The following is an 18,982-nucleotide window of genomic DNA, read 5'->3' as shown; positions in this document are numbered from 1 at the left end:
TACATCTATCAGTGGAACAGTATCTTGCAAACATTTGCCTGATTAGCTGTGTCTTCCCTTTTAGAGATGCAAGAAAGCTCTGAATGACAAATTTTGGCCGCTATTAACCAATCATGCAGCAATCAAAACTGAACGTTCGTAAGAATGAAGACAGAAAAATCAGAAATTAGCAGGAGAGCATCATAACAGATGGGCTATGTAAGGGTTTTACTCTTTATTTACAGCAAATATATTACAGTAAAAAAAGGTTAACATGGCTCATGTGGTTGTGTAAGGATGGTACATATGCTTAGATCATCAGCTTTAATTTCCTTGGCACTAACTGAACCAAATACAAGGATTCAACACAAAAATAAAAACCAGAACATTTATTAGGCAAACTCTACACTAACTTTACACATCTGCAACTGGAGTTTCAATGCAATCCAAAGAACACAAGTCATGAGGATGGCAAGAACTTTTTTTGACAAACATGTTTAACCCTCAAGACAAGGCTGTCTGGCACCATTTAAAAGTTGCTGTACTGAACACACTGATTTTAAAGAAATGTCACACATGATTAAGACACTGAAAATGCACTCACCACAGTGAAGAAGCCCATTATTTTCCTTATTTCAGTTTTCACTCCCACAATACAAGAGTGTTAAAAGGCTACATGGCAGACAAGCTGGGTGCAACAGCTGGAGGGTTTTGCCTGTCAGGCACAGTGACTTGCAGCAAGAGACATGCTTTATGCAACAAACCCGATGATACACAGCTCGTGTGAGTTCAAATAAGATGATCTAAGAACAACAAATGCTGAAGCCTCATAAGCTCTTTACATTATAATCAGAATCCTGAGAAAAGCAGGGTCCAAATTACTACAAGTGAATTCAGGCTTACTTATACACAACAAAATTGTCCAGATACATCAACAGTAGTAAACAGAGTTAATGCAGTGTTAATCTTTTTACATTTTAATGACTAGCTATAAAAACAGAAACTAGCATGTTCTAATCTGTTTACATTTCCTGAGCTTAGTTAAATCAAGAAGGAATGAACGTTATAAAAATCCCAGTAAGTCACCAATAAATTAAAAATGTACATAACCACTATAGCTTAAGAAGCTCAGAGTGAAGTCTGCCTCTCCAATATCCTTTCTTTAGGAATCCTGTACAGAGACCATGCCATTAACTTCACCAGCAATACTGATAGGCTATGAAATTGTAGGTCTTTTTTTTTACCCCTGCTCTCCAAGGGCCCTTATAGCAGACTATCTGATAGCCTTTCCTAATCAAATCATATGAGAGCATTCAAAAACTGCAACCCTCTACTTGCAGCGCACAAAACAATGTTCTCAGAAACACAATGTACTACTGAAATTCAAATTTACCAGCAGCAGTTAATTGGGTGGACTCTCAGCTCTCGCACATAACATCACCACACTGGCAGCAGGTTCAGTATCCGCTGGGGGAACAAACCAGAACTGGAGGAAAGACCCTTAGCAACAAAGAAATCAGCTTAGCGGTTTCTTTAAGAGCCAACATCTTGCATTTGAGAAAAGCACTCGACCTACATGAGTCATACACATGTTTATTTATGCATGTTTATTTCCTGCATAGAGAATATTGTGTACCTTGGAATAAAACCCAAGCCTTGAGAATATACTGAGAGTTACGGGTATTTGTAGCAGTGCTATGGTAGATTAATTCAAACTCAAATGTTCAAACTCAACAGTCTTAAAGACTTGCAAAGTATGAACTTTGATAGAACAAACAACTTTTTAAAAAACTGTCTGCTTATAGCATGATTTTTATTTTATGGTGTAGATAAAAGAGAGGTAGAAAGGTTTATCTCCCCAATATCAGTTTCTGTGCAGTATTTAGAAAGTATCAGAAAAAATCTATAGCTTTCTGGTGAAAATGCCACCTTTTCCTTTAAGAATTATATGGAATCTCTTCTTTCCATTGAAGTGCTGCAAATTAAGTAACTAGAGTCTGGTTCAGAAGAGCTGTTCTTCCTATTAGCCTCACCACATCATTTTTGGTACCAAGCTCTGTTTTTAAGAAGTCATTATAAAGACTCCCACACAGGGCTCAAAAATTCCTCACAGATGCATCTACCAGCCAAATAATACCATATTTTCTCCCGCAAAAAGAAATTCCTCTTGCTCAACTTACATGATCCATGTTATGCATGCTACCAAGAGGGAGAGAAGAAGTGTGGAAGTATGGAAGGCCGTGTGGCCCTTCCTCTCTTTGGTGATGACCACAGGTATAAGCACCATCATCACCCAGTCTGGCAGTAGCTGGAGAGCTTCCTGAGGCAGCTGCTCTTCATGCTACAATCCACCCTCTGTGGCAGCAGGATGGATGGTGCTTCAGTGATGAGTTCTTCTCAAAAAGAGCAGGAAGGATGAGCTGACCAGGAAACACAGCTGAACAGAAACCAAGCTGGTAAGATAAATATCCATCTTTCTCTGGTGTAAGACAAGCCTGCAGTGATGCAGGTTTTGTGATTGTCACTAGATAAGGGAGAGAGGAAAACATCTCAGGCCCTGCAGCTGCAGTCATCAAGAGCAGGATCCAGAGCGCAGTGCATTTCCCACAGAGCCAAGAGCCTCAGACCCAGCAGTGCCAGGGAAGGCAGGTCAGAGGCACCAGGGCAGGATTTGGCCACAAGGGCTCCATTCTGACCCCTGCTCTCACAGCATTGCGAGGACTGATCTGCCTGTAAGAGAAGGCTCTGCCTGTTGACATTTCGGGGCACACGGGGCTGCAGTTCCAGCTTTATACACATAGCAACAACTGTTCAAGGGTGGGATTTGAGCCATGAAAGTCAGACTGCTGCATGGTGACCTTTAATTTACCCACAGAATGTTAAGCAAATTACATTAAATTAAACTCAGTCAAAGCAGATGCTAGCTTATTTATTAAAAAGCTCAGCTTTCTCTTTCATTCAACTGCTTTTAGAGACAGGCAGCTCTCCGGAGCAGACCTTCACTCTAACTCAGTCAGGCAAGAGCAGCTCCACAGAAATGGGCAGAGTGACTCTCCTACAGCAATACCATCCTCAAGAAGACCTGGCTGTCCCTAGGGCTGCCCAGCAACAACATATGAGCATGGCATCACCACCTGTTGCTTGCTACACCTCTTGTCTCACCCAGGTCTTGTGCCTCATTCCACATAAACTGCACTGGACTTGCAGTGGAAGATGATTCTTCACTGCCAACATTGCCATCTATTGTCATATCTTTCAAGAAACCTATGAATTGATTAATATAAAGAAGTATTTACTCTCTTTCAGAGAAACCAATACTGCTCTGCAAATATATAACTTGCCATTAATTTTTGATAGGGTTGGGTGAGGGAGCTTGTACACGTACGGGGTCACGTCCACAATGCAGGTTGGAAACACTTCTTTCTGTCAGTTGTTGCATTATGAGACAGTAATGCTACTGCACTCAAATAATCAACAGGCAGGCTTCTCCTTTTTACCTGCCCTCCTCTCTGTCCTTCAATCTGCTCCCTTTCAGCAGCATGCCTAAAAGCAGCCACATAAATAAGAGATGTTCTGCTTTTAGCCACACACGCTTTATACACAGTCTGTTTTGTCTCTTTACTTTTGTTCTCTGGAAACATTACTCTCATTAATTTTCATTCTCCAACTGTGATCCACCAAAATAAAAATAAATTCAAGTACAAACCCAAACTGGTTATTGCTGGGTTACAGGTCAAGGTAAACTGACCAGACTCAGTGCCAATCTCAAATTCACGTTACAAAAGTAAGGATTGTTCAATTACATTTGCTGACCACAGTCAGATTCTTCCACTATTCACACAGCTTGAAGACCAAAGATTTGCAGAGAACAAGACACCGTCCATGTCACTTAGAAGTAAATGGAGCTAATAGCTATCATCCTCATCCATATCACAGCCATAATCTGAAACACAAAGACAAAGGCATATAAACACCCAAATATTCCAGGTAGATGGGAGACACAATGAATGTATTGCTTCTTTAAGGTTGTTTTCCTGCTGTATAACTAGACGGTAAATTCTGCCTTAAGGAAGCATTTTAAAAATCATCAATTTTCTAAGGGCTAAATAAAGTTCTTGCATGTACTTCCCTCAATGAAATAAAATTATTTTTAAGCTTGTATGTGTAAATATCTCTTCTCACTTGTCACTCAACCCTCATTTAGGAATACTTGCCCCATGAGTATGTGAAATATTTGGTTTAATTTAGAGGTTAAAATGATCAAGCCTGATTGTTACAAGTACCTTGGCACAAGGTGACTGGTAAGCAGCAGCATACATTTACAAGTAGGCACGTTTTTCACTAGACATGGACACCAAGGAAAAAGCTGGTTTGTTCGTATTATTCATGGATTTATAAGCTGAAACTGCAAGGGTTCAGAGATGGCTCAACATCAAAGGAGTCATGGAATAAATCCTGACCAATGCATCTGACTCGGATCTCCCATATCTACTTAATTCTAGAGAAACAACATTTTGCCTAGATTTTTTTATCCAGTTTTGTTTTCTTAAACAATGCTGAGTGCAAAGACTGTGTGTTGTATGTCAGAAGGCATGTCTCTGTGTTTCTAATGCACCAATTTCTGTCCTGTGTGCTTCTGAATGCAGCAAAAGAGAGATTTTCTGTTGTGTAGTCAAACCTACAGGTAACTATTACATATGAGCACTGACAAAAGTTAACCTTTATATTCCAAATTCAGTACAGGGCAACATCTCATCCAAAGAGCCAAGCAGATGCTCAGAAGCAGAATTAAGTGTAATCTATAATAATCTGTGTACAGTGGGTGAAGTTCACCATCTGTATTTTGTGCTGTTATTACAGGCAGACAGGTCTAAAATCCACAGACAAAGCAGTTAGCAAAGAGTTACTTGTGCTGAGTAGCTCTGCACACCTGTGTTCAAATTCTGGGAATATTTCTTTCCTTCTTATTTTTTAACTCTGATTTTTCAGCTGTTGTCCAGACCAGACAGGGAGTAGTGGAATGTTCTCAGAATGGTTTAAAAATAGTAACATTTACAAAGAAAAAAAGCTCAGTGACCTTTATTCTATTTTAGTGGGGGGTTTATTAATAAACATAGACCCACCCTCCCCCACACGGGTGCCGTTTCTTGGGAACATTATTCTAATAATAAATGCAGGCAACAAACTGTTTTTCCTACAGTTCAGCAATTATTTTCCAGCAGAGAAATCAATTTAAAAGCAACAGACACTTTTGTGAAATGTATACATATTGTCCATGAAGCTAAATGAATAGTGCGGGAAAGATTTTTGCAGTAAATAACATTTCTGTAGGAAACTTATTCCCATCTTGAGTCTTCACAACCCATAATTAGCAGCTCTCATTTTAAAAATAATTTTGTGTATTTTCAAAGCTTAACTTCTAAGGGGAAGCTTTTAATATAGGATAAATATGGATGAGTCCAGATAGGAAAAACCGCAGTGGAGAGGATACTGCCTTTTCCTGCCAGCAAAGAAATCTAATTAACTGAGCGGCTTTGCTGGGTAACCCAAAGAAATTAGCACACATCTGTGTCCCATACAGCACACTGTGTGCTACCAATGCCATTCCTGCACTCACTCAGTGAACAACTACTTCCCCCTAACACTTTCCCAAAAATGGAGTGTGACGATTCGAGCTGGATTTGAGCTGTTTCGAGCTGGACAGACACGTCCCCAGGGCTCATGGGTGATGTGGACATCACTGCAGCCTGCACTGAGGAGGCACCAGGAGCAGGGCGGCTCAGCCTGGGGGGCAACAAGCCCCAGACACTGCTAACAGAGGGCTTACTGACCCTGTGACTTCTCAGATCCACATTAACAAACCTAATTCTGAAAAACACATAACTTCAGTTTGTTCTTGAGAAGCCCTCCTAGCCTAGAGCTCAAGGATGCAAAGTTTTCTCAGGAGTTTATAGCAAGGTCAGATTTCAGACAAGGGTGATTCCAGGCTTTCCCACAGGAATGGGCAATGATGAAAAAGTGGCAGAAGCCCTGGGACAGGAACAATGAGGGGAACCCTGTCTGTCCTCAGCCGTGCAAGAACAAAGCCCACAGCACCAGCAGATGGTAACTTGGGCAGCATCTCCACTCACCATTTCCTCCCATTAACTGCAAGGCGCTCATGCAGTGATCTTCATCTTCTTCTACTTCTTCCTCTTCCACCTCTTCATCAGGGTTGTAAGCTACTGGGCCACTCTCCACAAGCACAGCTGCTGGTTTTTCTACAGCAGGGGCCTCTGCCTGTGCATTTGGAAAGGTCACCTGCAAAAAACAAGAGAGGACAATAGAGCAGCCCTTCCTTCAATATTTGCACAAAACTCCAGCAGCTTCCAAATGCTGGACAGGAGAGATGGAAACCCATGTCTAGTGCTGGAGGTTCAGCTGTTCTAATAAAATGATAGGGCCAGGAGAGATGGAAACCCATGTCTAGTGCTAGAGGTTCAGCTGATCTAATAAAAGTCTGGACAAAAGTCAGGCCAAATGACATGGTTTTCACATAGTCCAGAACTAGGCAACTGAAATACCCAGAACAAGGATCTTCTTGCAAGCACAAGGGAAGGAGAAATTTGAGAATGAAACTCCTCAGTAGAGCTCTGCAGGAAAACGTACAACCTCTTCCTCAGTGTGCTCGGCCCACATCAGGCCTATTACACAATAACAACGTTATTGACATTTTAATGATAGCAAAAATGTACCCTTCAAATCAGGAAAAACCCAACATGTATTAGTTTTGACAGCTCTGGTTGGATTTATTTGGTGGCGCAATGAGCTGTGGAACAAATAGCACTCTGTAGACAGCACTTAATGTGATGGCAGAGCACTCAGTTGATAATACAGGCTGGCACCTGTAACATTACCTATGAAATTCATCAGAATAATGATCTCCAAACACTAACTTGGGAATCAATCATTGATGGGACCTGTTCTGTACATGTACTACCTGGCTGCTCCAAGGTTAGGCAGGACACAGCATGGAGGGAGAGAAAAGGCAACACCACAAGGGGATGAAGGTGAATTTGGAGAAGGCAGTATTGTCTTTGGTTCACTAAAGAGAGATCTGGGAATGGGGCTGGAACCAGCAACATGGTGCCCCAGCACAGCCCAGGCTCCAGACTTTCTGGAGCTCTCATTTTCATGACATGCTCAGTCTAGGGCTCCACCTCCTTCTCTCAGCCAGGGAAGAAACATCACAAGTGCTTTATCTCCATCAGCTCTGTAACAAGGCACTTTTCACCTCCACTGTGTACTTGGGACTATTTGGAGTTTGTACACTAGAGCCTGTGGCACAAAAACCAGCCCATTAGTGGCAACTTGAAGAATATTAAAGATTAACCACGAATGCTGCTCTGTCATGGAAGAATTTTGCGAAGGGAATATTAACAGTACCTGTCACTAGTCAGCAATTACCAGCACTGAGAGTCATCTCCCCTACTAGGAAAGACAGAAAACACCTGGACCATTTCCTTGGGAAAGACAGTGGTGAGGTTCTAAAAATGAATGGTCCAAAGGAGACCAGAATATCCCAATTTCTCTGGTCCCTACCCTGAGAAAAGTCCTACAGTGCTTTAGGTTTTAAATTACAGTAGATAACTATGTCCTACTGCATCTTCTTCAATTCCACTGGGAGCAAGTTCTGATTCAGCACCATAAGTCATTTTTATTTATTTATTTAGAAATGTATTTACTTGGGACGCAGTAACTCCCAGAATCCCTGTAACTCCAGGCACTTCAGAGATACACCATAAGAGAAAATCTCTGTACCAGAAAGTTGATAGTCTAATTATTCAAACATCAAAGCTGTTCCTGAATTTGTCATATACCATGTCAGTCAACCTAAAGAATCTCTCTGAGTTTTCCAAAGTCACCTAAGGGTTTGCTCCAATAACTCATTAATAGGGCAAAAGACACCCATTAATTTTAATAGAAAATCAAGTACTTAGATATTCAGATCAGTCGAAGGCAGGTTTTCATGATTTTTTAATGCTCAAATTAATCATATTATTTAGAGGAACTTCCCTCCAGTTTATATTTCCTACCACTGCTTTTGCCTCTAGAGGGATCAAATTGAGTCCATCTCGGTATAAGCAGAAAAAGATACAACAGTATGAGACCAATCAGCATCATAATATACATCAATTTATATGCTTAAAAGTATCCATCTGCTCTGAAAAAGTGGGTGAATATAAAGGAGATACAATTGAGTCATTATTTTTTAAAACTGCAGCATGCTAATTAAAATGTGACCTTCTTCTAATTATCGTGTCCACTTCCAGACTGCTGTACTTCTAAAAATGGGCAGAGTTTTCTAATGAGCATAGAATAAGAAGTGAAAATGTATTTCCCTAGGCAGGATATCAAACTGTTTCTGAAAATCAATGCATTTCAGTCATTTTAAAAATAAGGCAGTCAAACAACACCTTTAAATAGAACTTCCTGAATTCACTTCCAGACATCCTGGACTGCAGTTTGGCACTTTGCTTCATGTATGGATGGGCAATTGTTAAAGATGTTAAACTACCCAAGGGAACTGGTTTACTTTCCAAAGGGGTCAGTGTCACATATTCATGGGGAAAAGAAGAGAAAGAAATACCTTTGGTAAACTGAAATTTTAGATACTCAATAGACAGTTTATTGTACACAAAATGCCTATGAATACTCTGTACAGGGTGAAAACAATAGTGAAGGAAAGCAGCTATTGTTGTCTGGTGTCACCATCTGATAATAATCAGAATCCCTTTGGGAGAAAATGCAAGTGCACAAAGCCACCCAACAAGGCCTTCGGGTGGTGGACAGCTACTAGCACAGACTTTTCTGTGGCAGTATTAGATTTTCAAATTAAACAAACACAAAGCAAAGAGTAAGCCATGCTGTATGGGCTAACCTGTCTGTCCTCACTGGTCTCGCCCAGAAGCCCAACCCTGCCCTGGGGGGCAACAAGCCTGGGGTCAGGTCTGGCTGCACAAAGGTGGTGTTTTAAATCATCTTCCTTCTCTCTGGAGACACTCCAAGTGCGTGCTGAGAAACAGACACAGGTTTTGCCCTCCTTCTACTCTTCCTATCTATTTATTTGATAGGGACCTTTTTAGATTCTTGCAGGGAATTTTCTCTTTTTTCGCTGTCTAACCAAGCATTATGAGGCTGTGCTAATGCTATGCATGGATAAGTAAGAGCAAATGTGGCTTGGAAAACAGGCAACCTCAGCTTTGCAGGTTGGTTCACAGTAACCAACTCCTGGTCTGATCAGAGAGACAAGACTCCTACCTCTTTTACCCTTTTCTACCACATAACCAGACCAAGGCTGAGAATGCCTTGTGGGAATTTCCAACTCAACCTGTTGCACTGAGAGAAGTGCTGCACTTAACGTACCTCTTCAGTGGCAGCCTTTTTAGCAAACTGGGTTGAAATCAAAGGTCTTAATCTGAAAAGAAGCAAAGAAAAAAATGGTGAACATCAGAACATGCTCAAGAGTTTGACACAGAGTATTCACTCTCCAAACAGTGAAAGCACTTTGCTAGTGTTATGTTGTGCAATTACTTTTTTAATGATTTAAGATAAGGAGCGGAGAGCCACAGACTCCACAATAATTAATACACACATTCCCTTGGAAGCATCTGTCCCAGTTTGAGATAATAAGAAAAGATGCCAGTCAACAAGCACTGTAGCAAAACCTCATCTCAAAAGGGCAGCTCCAGCCCATCCCCAAGGTCTTTGAAATAGATGGGTTTGTCACACATTACAAAAGTCAAAAGAAATCTGGTTTTTCTGAAGAACACAGACATGGCAAAGCTGAGCCACACTCTGATTATCTAGCACTGCTCTGAAACTGCTTCCCTGGATCTGATGATACACAGGGGACACCAGTAAGATTATACATCCAGAATATCATAATCACAAGAGGCAAAATTTTAACCTCCAGCTACAGAAATCATCAAAAACAGGGGGACCCTGCATACCCTGAATGAGAAATCACAGAAATTAAACATAAACATTTTTTTAAATTCTGCATCAGACATGAAAAAGACCTGCATATCTGGGGAGAAAAGATGGATCAGCATTACTTTACACACACGTGTTAAATATTATTACTTCTGAAAAACATTTCATAGTCTGTTGTCTCCTTACTGCCACAAAGGCTGCTCTCAATCCATCATTTAGTGTTACTTTCTGGTCTCTTCTCCTCCTCCTCTAGATGTATCTAGTCACGAAGACGATGACTTGCTTTCTACTGAAACACTGCTCAGACAGCTCCTCAAGCACGTCTTTTAACTAAGTCTAGGCAAACAACTTAATGAATACGAATTTATGTCTCCAGAGATACAGCCTTTTATGATAAGCAGTACTTTCCTCTCATTTTTCTCTTAGTCATTCCTCCTTGTTAACACACAGAAACTGGTTGTTTCCTTCCTTATTTATTTATTTCAAATAATCAGCAGGAGGAAACAAAACCCCAGAGAATGAGGAGGGGAGACTCAGATCATTATCTCTGATTGAGAAGACAGTATTAAAATACAAGATATTGGCTAAGCTCCAAAAAGGTTCAGAAACTGGCCATCTCTGAAATGCTTTGCAGGACCAAAAAGGCATTTGAGCAACTCAGCCAGTTCACGGTGACTCCTCACAGTAGGTCAAAACAAAAAGAAGCCAAGGAAATGTTTCAGGAGCTGTGCCACTGAAGAATCCAGAACATATTATTCTGCTACAGGTACTTCTTGTCATGTTTCATAATTATCAAAAATGTCAAGAAAAAGATGGTCTTGACCCACACAAATATCTATTGAAAATTTGGATGGACTTCGGAGCTTAGAAACAACATATGTGAAGGCATGGATATACTCCTGCCTATGTGTCTGGCCTTCCCTTTCCTTTATCTAACCCAAATTGTAAAGTATTCACCTTTAAAAGTCATCTAGTCCAACCCTCTGCAATGAGCAGGGACATTTCAACTATATCAGGTTGCTCAGAGTCCCATCCAATCTGGCCTTGAATGTTCTTAGGGATGGGACATCCACCACCTCTCTGGGCAACCTGTGCCGGTGTTTCACCACTCTTATCATAAAAAGTTTCTTCCTTAATTCCTGAAATTCATGACTACCTAACTACTTTCAATCACTGTTTTTCAAAAATCACCCTGTTTAGATGCTTACAAAAATATGGATGCAGCAACACCAAAAGGTTACATAGCTGAATTTCACAATTACCAAACAGGTTGTATTTCATGGACATGTCTGAAAAAACCCGAACAGGGGTAAGAAATGAAGGATCTTTATTTTAAACCAGTAGTCATGATTATTGCAATAAACACTGTACCAAAGATAGCAGCTATTCCCTCCTGCTACCCAAAGACATCAGACCTCCCTGGAGCACCCTGAAAATATTTCCTCTCCCTAGTTAAAATCAAGCTGTTGAGTAAGACTCAGAAGGTAATCAGAAACTGCTGACATTTCTTTTAGAGCAAATTATACATGTGCTCACACAGTGAAGAAAACAATCACAGCTATAGGAAGCAAAGAGTAAACATTCCAGTTTCATTTTAATTAAAATGGTCCCCTAATGAAAATAAAAAGATTCACGCTTATGAAAAGCCTATTTGCAAAAACTTTAGTGCTAAATCCAAGAGCCCTTCTACACCATTTCTCAGCACATTTCTCAGTTCTCCCACACCCAAACTGAAATTAAAGCTGTATTTCTGTTCCACCAGAGCTGCTCACAACGTGTACATCTTCATTACTACAAGTACAGCACTGCTGTCTGATTTGGGCAATACAGTGTCTCTCTCAGTGTAGTATAACGTGCATCCCAAAGCAGCGGGGTGGATCCTACTCCTGCCACAGATGGTTGGCACCTGCTGCAGTGCAGATCCAAAGGGCTCACTCACCACTTGCCTGGAACACCCCAGCTCAATGCACCTCCATACTGTCTGCTGCCAACAAACATTAGCCAGAACAACTGGGAAAAGGTAAAACCATCACAAAGAGAGACAAAAACCAACTCACAACTGAAATAACGGCTTTGATTCCAATTATAGTTATAAAAGTTATAAATACACAACTCTCTTGGCTCTCCTTATGCTTATGGAGAACCCTACTATTACTGTACAAGACCATTTAGGAAGGTTTTATAGTTGGGGTGTTTTTTTGTTTCTTAAATGCCCTGATGTCCTGACCTCCTTAAACCAGAGCAGCTGCTGCCACACCAGCCATATGGAGCAATAAATTACTGGCTGCCATGGCTACAGATACAGGCTCCTTCTGCTGTCTGGCTGCACCTCAGAGGGTGGAAAAAAGTGTCTTCATGGAAGAGCACGTCTGCTTTTGAGGCTGGGAATAGGCTTGACTATTAATGGTCAAAAAGGCACCTTGAAAAAACAAGTAACTGAAGTACCTTATCCAACTTTTCCCGTGCATGACTCAACCTCATCTGTAAAAGGCTAACGAGGAACAAACGTGCACATGAAAGACTTCTACTGAAGTCCAGACTGAATTAATGGTTCCCAAGTTCCATAAATAATAATATCTTACATTAACATACAATTCTACGTATGCTGAAGTGAAAACAGCCTCTATTTAAAATGTAATGTTGTGACTGGGAGGTGATGCGGCTCCTGCTCTTCCCAAGTGTGTCAGTCGTTGTTCACTATTTATGATTATTTCTAGTTTGGGGCACTTTCTTTATGAACTTTACAAACTAACACAGTACCTTGTGGGAGGGAGTAACAGAACAAGCAACTTTCTGAACAGCACTGTGATCTGTAAAAGGGGAAAAAAAGATTTCACACAGCCCCAAGTGTTATATCCACACTTCAAAAATTATGCAGATCTATTAATGCTCATGTCAGCCAACACACATAGCACTGGAAGCAGATTATCTTGACATGTTTGTGACAAAAACTAATGGCATGGTACAAGGCATCAGAGGCTGCTCCCCACCGAATCTGCTCCGCTCTCAGCTGCGATGTGCACGATAATGTCTGGGTTTGTCCTCCAGCTTAACAATTTAAAAGAAGATTCAATATAATAGCTCCTGACAGGACTGGAGATCACACAGACTGAACTTTCAAAGTGAGCAAATTCTCCGAAAAACAAGCTGGCTGTGACAAACAACTGTTTTTATTTTGATTATTATTTAATAACAAAAGATTACACAGCAGAGAACATAAAGGAGAAAGAGCACTGCGAGGTAATAAATCCACCTCAATTGCATCAGGCTGTTCACCCACCAAAAAGTTGACAATACCATAACAATCTCCTCAGTGCAATCCTGCAAGTAATTTGGAAACCCAACCAAAGCTCTGTTTCTTCCTGAATTTTAATTTAATCCATCCAAGTAGGGAACATCTTATTGCTGCTTACCACTCATACTAATTTTATACACGGATGGTCCCAGAATACACGATGGAAAGCAGAGACAGAACAGAGCCCACAGCCACAAGCCTGCAGTGCAATTATGCAGGTCATCCAAGACAACTGCCCATGAAACCTACATGTCCCTACACAGGCCTTTCATGTGCAGTGACAGAAAAAGCTATTGAGGAATGACTCTGCAAGAGACTGGTCAGGTTCTCCACAATGGCCAAGATCCTCCTCCCACCTCAGGCCAGATGGTTTTGCCTCAGGAGGTCAGTTTACCAGACATCTGCATGAGAAGGAAATTAATATAAATGTTTATCCAGGCTGAGAGTGCCCTTTAATTAGGTACCGTCAATGTTATCCTTACCAGAAAGCTGGGAATTACCTCTGCAAGGATTTAATGCTCTTCTTGGAAACATGACAGAGTCAGGAGATACTGACCCACTCTTGTGCCATTAGGTCAGGACAAAGGGGTGACCCTCCTGGACTTGGACCACTGCTCTTTGCCAGAGGGAAAAACAGAGATTGCAATGATCACCACAACTCGGCAGCACTTCAGGGATTGCACATCCAGCTGCGGATCCCACTGTTTTCTCTGTCTGCTTCCAGCAGAGAGCCAGGTGCTCCCAAGAGCCATTCCCTCTGCTCCAGAGGCCAAGGCCATGGCTGGCTGTGACACCCATAAACAGCAGCAGCATGATGCCAAGAGGACAGGGGCCGGGGATAAGAGTGAACTGTGCCCCCTTAGAAGTCCAGATACAACCACAGAGAGCATCATGCTCTGCAGAATGACAAAACATCTCTGATTCTCACAGTGTGTGCCTGAACGTGAGGCAGGCAGGTAGTTTAGGCTTCCCAAATGCCAGCCTGACCAGCCCTTCATGCAGCCCAGCTGACCAGCACTGTGAAAGCCCCAAGGAGTTTCACTGAATCACTCCCCCAAGTGAGAGGATTGCAGAGACCACAACCAATGGTAAAAAGACTCCAGATGAAGGGCACGTCCACACTGCGATGAGCTCAGCTCACATACAGCGAGTTCCCTGTGGAGATGGCTCACCTCAGTGCTGCCAGCTGTACAGACGGGTCTGACAGAACAGCAGGCGGGGTTTGAACCTTTCTGGATTCTAACAGACAGCTAAGCCAGTTACTGCTAACTCTGCTCCACCAAGTGTCAGTGCTTCCGTCCTGTTTCCAAGCAAACAACACTATGGAAAGAGACATTTAAAGCAGGAAAAAGCAAAGCTGAAGTGACAACAAAAACTAGAGTGAAATGAGAAATTGTTCCCACTTCTGTTTGCTACTCAGTCTTCTTTCATGCTGGATCAGAGGAGCTCTGCTTTCATCAGTGCAGCATCAGACACCGAAGTGCTGAGAACATCTTCAGTGCTAATGAAATCGGCCCCTTGCAGCAAACAGGCCTAAGCACTGAGGGACCAAAACCTGCAGGAGGAAACGGGCAAAAAGTAAGAACCTCTATCACTCCCTACAGGATGTATTTACCAGTGAGGAACTAAGCACCTACGTCAGTCACTGACAGGCTTTTGAAAAGCAGGAACTTTGCTAATGTATCCTGAGCTAAACACCTATTTCAGGCTTTTCAGAGAGTGGCAGAGGCCATGACATCTGCCTTCAATAACCCAACTCAGAGAAAGCAATATTTTTCTGCATAGCTACAGCACTCATTCGTCAATGAGATGCTGTAAAATAGCAACTTGCTGTTCTTCCCACTGACTAAACCAACAGATTTTCAACAGCAAAAATGAAAAGAATGACATCTCAGTCGACCTTAATGGGACCAAATAAAATTATACTCCTGCAGCAGATCCCAAACAATCTCAGCACATATCTGCTTCCAAAGGAAATTGCTGCAGACCAAGGGAAATTACAATTGCTCCAGGACAAGAAAAGCTGACTGATCTAATATTTCTGGTTGACACACCTTCTTCCTGGGTTTGTCAATAAAGATACTGATGAGCTCATCTCTCCACAGGTCAGGAAAGTATTAGTTGAAAATACGCTATTCCTTTCATCATGGAAACTTTTCCAGATGAAATGATGGCAGCAAGGCAAATCTGCACCTTGCTGAGAAAAGCTACTTAAAATAAGGAAGCTATGAAGCATTTTAATGAAGGTAAATGAGTAATCATAATGGTCTCAGTTAAGCAAGTCTAATGGCAGTGTCACTTTTAAAACATGGGCCTGAGACAACTCATGTGGTGACAATCCATATGTCTTAACTATCCTGTAGCGCTGTCTTTCAAATGGTAAAAGTGCAGAATGCATCTGTTGTGGCAGAAAGAACCATTATTAGCAGATAAGGCAAATATAAATAATTTTAAAATTGTGCTTGGAACTATAGTAACAGAAATGAAAGTTTACAAGTTAAATGAACACATTATGGTCTCAACAGAAGGATTATGCTATTGAAAAGGTCTCAGCAGTAGCACTGCTTTCTGTTTCTGGTGCAAATGTATTTTTCCTAGATTCGGGCAAGGAGGATTACAGATACTTGCTTTTGGACAAGTGTTTTGGTCAATCTCAACCTCATGAAAACTTCAAATGAGGCAAGAGATAAAAAGAAAAACACCTTAGTAACCTTCAGTGTCTGAGAACCCAAAGGTAATGTCAGATCAATTGTTGGATCTTCACCATTGGCATCACAAGGACAAAAATACTAAGTCACCTCTTCCACACCTCTGACAGCACATACCATCGTGCAAATTCAGTTTTTCTCGTCCAATTATGCAGACTAAACTAGTATTTCAAAATTCAGGTAACTATAGATTCATAGAAGTAATCCATCAAGGAATAAAGACGGATGACTGAGTTTTTCCCCCCTTGTGTCTGGTCTATTATATATTAAAGAGCAATTTCTCTGGCAGCCATCTGGAAATCAGTGTATTCCAAGCTTTATTTTATGATTACCAACATTCCCCTTCGTAACTCATTTCTAATTATAAGCAATAAATCATTTCTTCTTGCTTGTAATTTATAACAGCCAATTATGGCAAACCTCTTATTTAAATAGCAAACTTCGCTTTAAAACATCGCATATTTTGAGGTATGCATAGAACATCTAATCAAGCAGCCCAATGGTAGAATGATGATTTAACATGGGTTTTGTAGCCACTGAGAAGACACACATGAAAGAACCTGCTCTCCCCTGTGCCCTATGTACACCAGGATTTTTCAAAACTGAAAGCACAGGTCTCATCTGTCTGACTTTACATGTAGCAATACGTGAGCCAGGACACAACTCAGGGAAGTCTGGTGTCAAGGATTCCCTGTTCTGTGTCAGGAAATGAATAAAGAAGCTGTAGCAGGAGAAGAAGCTGTAGGCTGGTTAAGTAAGAACTTCTGCATGATGTCTGGTCTCATTTCAGGAACGAACAGTGAAAGAACACAGCTCTAAATTTAATATTTAAAAAAACAACTCAAGCAGCTTTTCCTGTGCCTGGATTTGCCTTTGAGAAATGGGCTGGCCTCCTCCTCCCAAGCCAAAGGACTCCTCCAAGCACCACCCAGGCACTCACCACCACGGCTACTCCCTGTTGCACAGGTTTTGCAGGTGTTAGCATGGAGCATAAGCATGGCAATCTCTTGGATGACTCCTCCCCATCCCTCCCAGCCAGGAGAGGATCAGGCAGAACAAAGCAGTTGAAACGGTCTGCAGAGAAAAGGTGTCACCAAATAAATCCAGATTATTCCTTCAGGAAGGAGCCTTTAATGGCAGTTTGCTATGGCAACTCTTACCAACTGAACAACACCAAAAAAATGTAGTGAGGGATCTCAGACTAGACAAAACAGGGTCAGTTCAAAAGCACAGGCAAGGACACGCACAAGTTTTTACTTCTATTTGTTCTTCAGTGTAGGTCTGAGTAACAGGCATGTGAGTGTAAACACAAGAGAGAGGCTTCTTATAAATAGCTCTGCTGGGATTTGTCCCTTAGGAAAAAAACTCACTCTTGTCAGAGAAGTATTTGATACAATTTTGGATACAGAATTTATTACATGAGAAACTAATCTCAGGAACGTGGAAGTGGTTCCCACTGAGATTTTATTCGGTCATCACACAGCTCGAGTCTGTTCCAGCCTCACATCGTGTCATCTGGTAAGCGTTTACAGTAGGAATCAAGGGAACTGGATTTGGAAAAAATCCATCACAACTGACCTAAATCTGATCTGACCTGAATAATCAAACTGAATACCAAATTCAAAAATGGCTAGAGAGAAGCAAGAAGAGGGAATTCATCAGGATACAGGACCTATCTCACACTTTACTCAGCCATATGTTGGGTTAGGCACCCTACGTTTTTCTCTCAAAGAGCCATGGTGATGGCAACTACATGAGCATCCCCTTGTTCCAAAGGTGTCAAAGCCAAGTGCACAAGTGCTGTAGGTTCCACTATGTTCCCTTTCCTTTTGAGATACTATTAATTTATGAGAGAGCAAGTGGTGGTGCATCTTCTCCTGCCCCTGGGCTGCACTATCATCTGAGAGCCATCCCAGAGAATGGCATCGGCTGACATGGTGCTGGGCACATGGTGCTGCAGCAACCATCAGGGAATGTTGTGTTAGACCCACAGCCACGCCAGCCCACCCTACAACCACATGTCATACTCACAACTGGTCTCACCACTGAGCCCTGCCCGTTCTGCTGCTTCAGGCTCTCAGAGGGTTACACTGCCAGCATCACTTAATTCCTGAAAGACCAAGCTGAAGGTCTACAGGTGCAGCACTGTCTAAGCAACACACAGCAGCTCTCCATAGATGGATCATTATTTATGCAGACCTTGTAGTGATGTGTTCAACAAAGAGTTTCACCGCTTTCAAAACTCCTTATCTTCTTTTTTATGAGAGATCTAAGTATTATTTATTAGTCTTCTCCAAATACAAAGCTCAAAGGCATTTTAACGTCTGGTTTACTCTCTCAGCAGTGAGAACAAAAACACTCTGAAGAAAAGCAAAAAATCACTGGCTTGACGTTGGTGAAATGTTGTAGTTTGGGATTATTATGTAAATTCTCTCCCCTGCCACTTAACTGCCCAGGCCAGCGGTTGACAAAAGAAGTAGTTAACTGTGATCGCTGGGGTGGGGGCAGGTTTGTCTCTTTTGGTTTTTTTTTGGATATTCTCCTCAGTCTTGGCTCGGCGGAACGGGGGAGTGGGGGCTCCAAGGAGGCAGGCTGCCCTGCTGGTTACTGCGGGGGTTTTCCCTGGCTGTCTTGCCGCTGCCTACTCCGGATTACTTTTTCCTGCCGTGCTGCTACCTGCCTTGGATTTGCTGCTGGTCGCTCGTACCTTTTCTGCTTCTTGGACGGGGAACACAAGGGAAAGAGACTGAGTCCATCTGAAAGCCCACTGCTCGTCTGTTTCGCTGGAGAGGGACTGAAACTCACTCTGCAGCCAGCGGGCTGTGACAAGGACACTTAAGTATAACCTTTTCTCCCGGAGGAAAACCTGCTGGGTTTTGTTGTTGTTGTTTTTTTTTTTCCTCTTATGGTGTTGGGGAAGTGGGTTGCACTAGTCTGTTTACATATATATATATATATATATCAGTTATCCTTCTTGTATTAAAATTCCTTTTCTTAAATTTGATAAAGAGTGGTGTGATTATTG

The 18,982-nt window shown here is 41.8% G+C and overlaps 1 protein-coding gene across 3 annotated transcripts in view; it reads right to left on the bottom strand.

Annotated features, from left to right (window-relative positions):
- Nucleotides 1-199: 199 nt before the first annotated feature.
- BRF1 (BRF1 general transcription factor IIIB subunit) overlaps nt 200-18,982 on the bottom strand; it is a 179,603-nt gene continuing 160,820 nt past the window's right edge. For all 3 annotated transcript variants that reach the window (XM_071557365.1, XM_071557366.1, XM_071557367.1), the window contains 3 exons: nt 9,385-9,436; nt 6,111-6,279; nt 200-3,922 (listed from right to left, as the gene is read on the bottom strand). In XM_071557365.1, coding sequence (XP_071413466.1) covers nt 3,885-3,922; nt 6,111-6,279; nt 9,385-9,436 — 259 coding nt within the window. In that variant the 3' untranslated portion in view covers nt 200-3,884. The remainder of the gene's footprint in view (nt 3,923-6,110; nt 6,280-9,384; nt 9,437-18,982) is intronic.

Source organism: Pithys albifrons, chromosome 6 (genome assembly GCF_047495875.1).
Source record: "Pithys albifrons albifrons isolate INPA30051 chromosome 6, PitAlb_v1, whole genome shotgun sequence".
Taxonomy (NCBI): Eukaryota; Metazoa; Chordata; class Aves; order Passeriformes; family Thamnophilidae; genus Pithys; species Pithys albifrons.
Note: the sequence above shows the minus strand (reverse complement) of the source record. Positions and strands in the feature narration are given on the sequence as shown.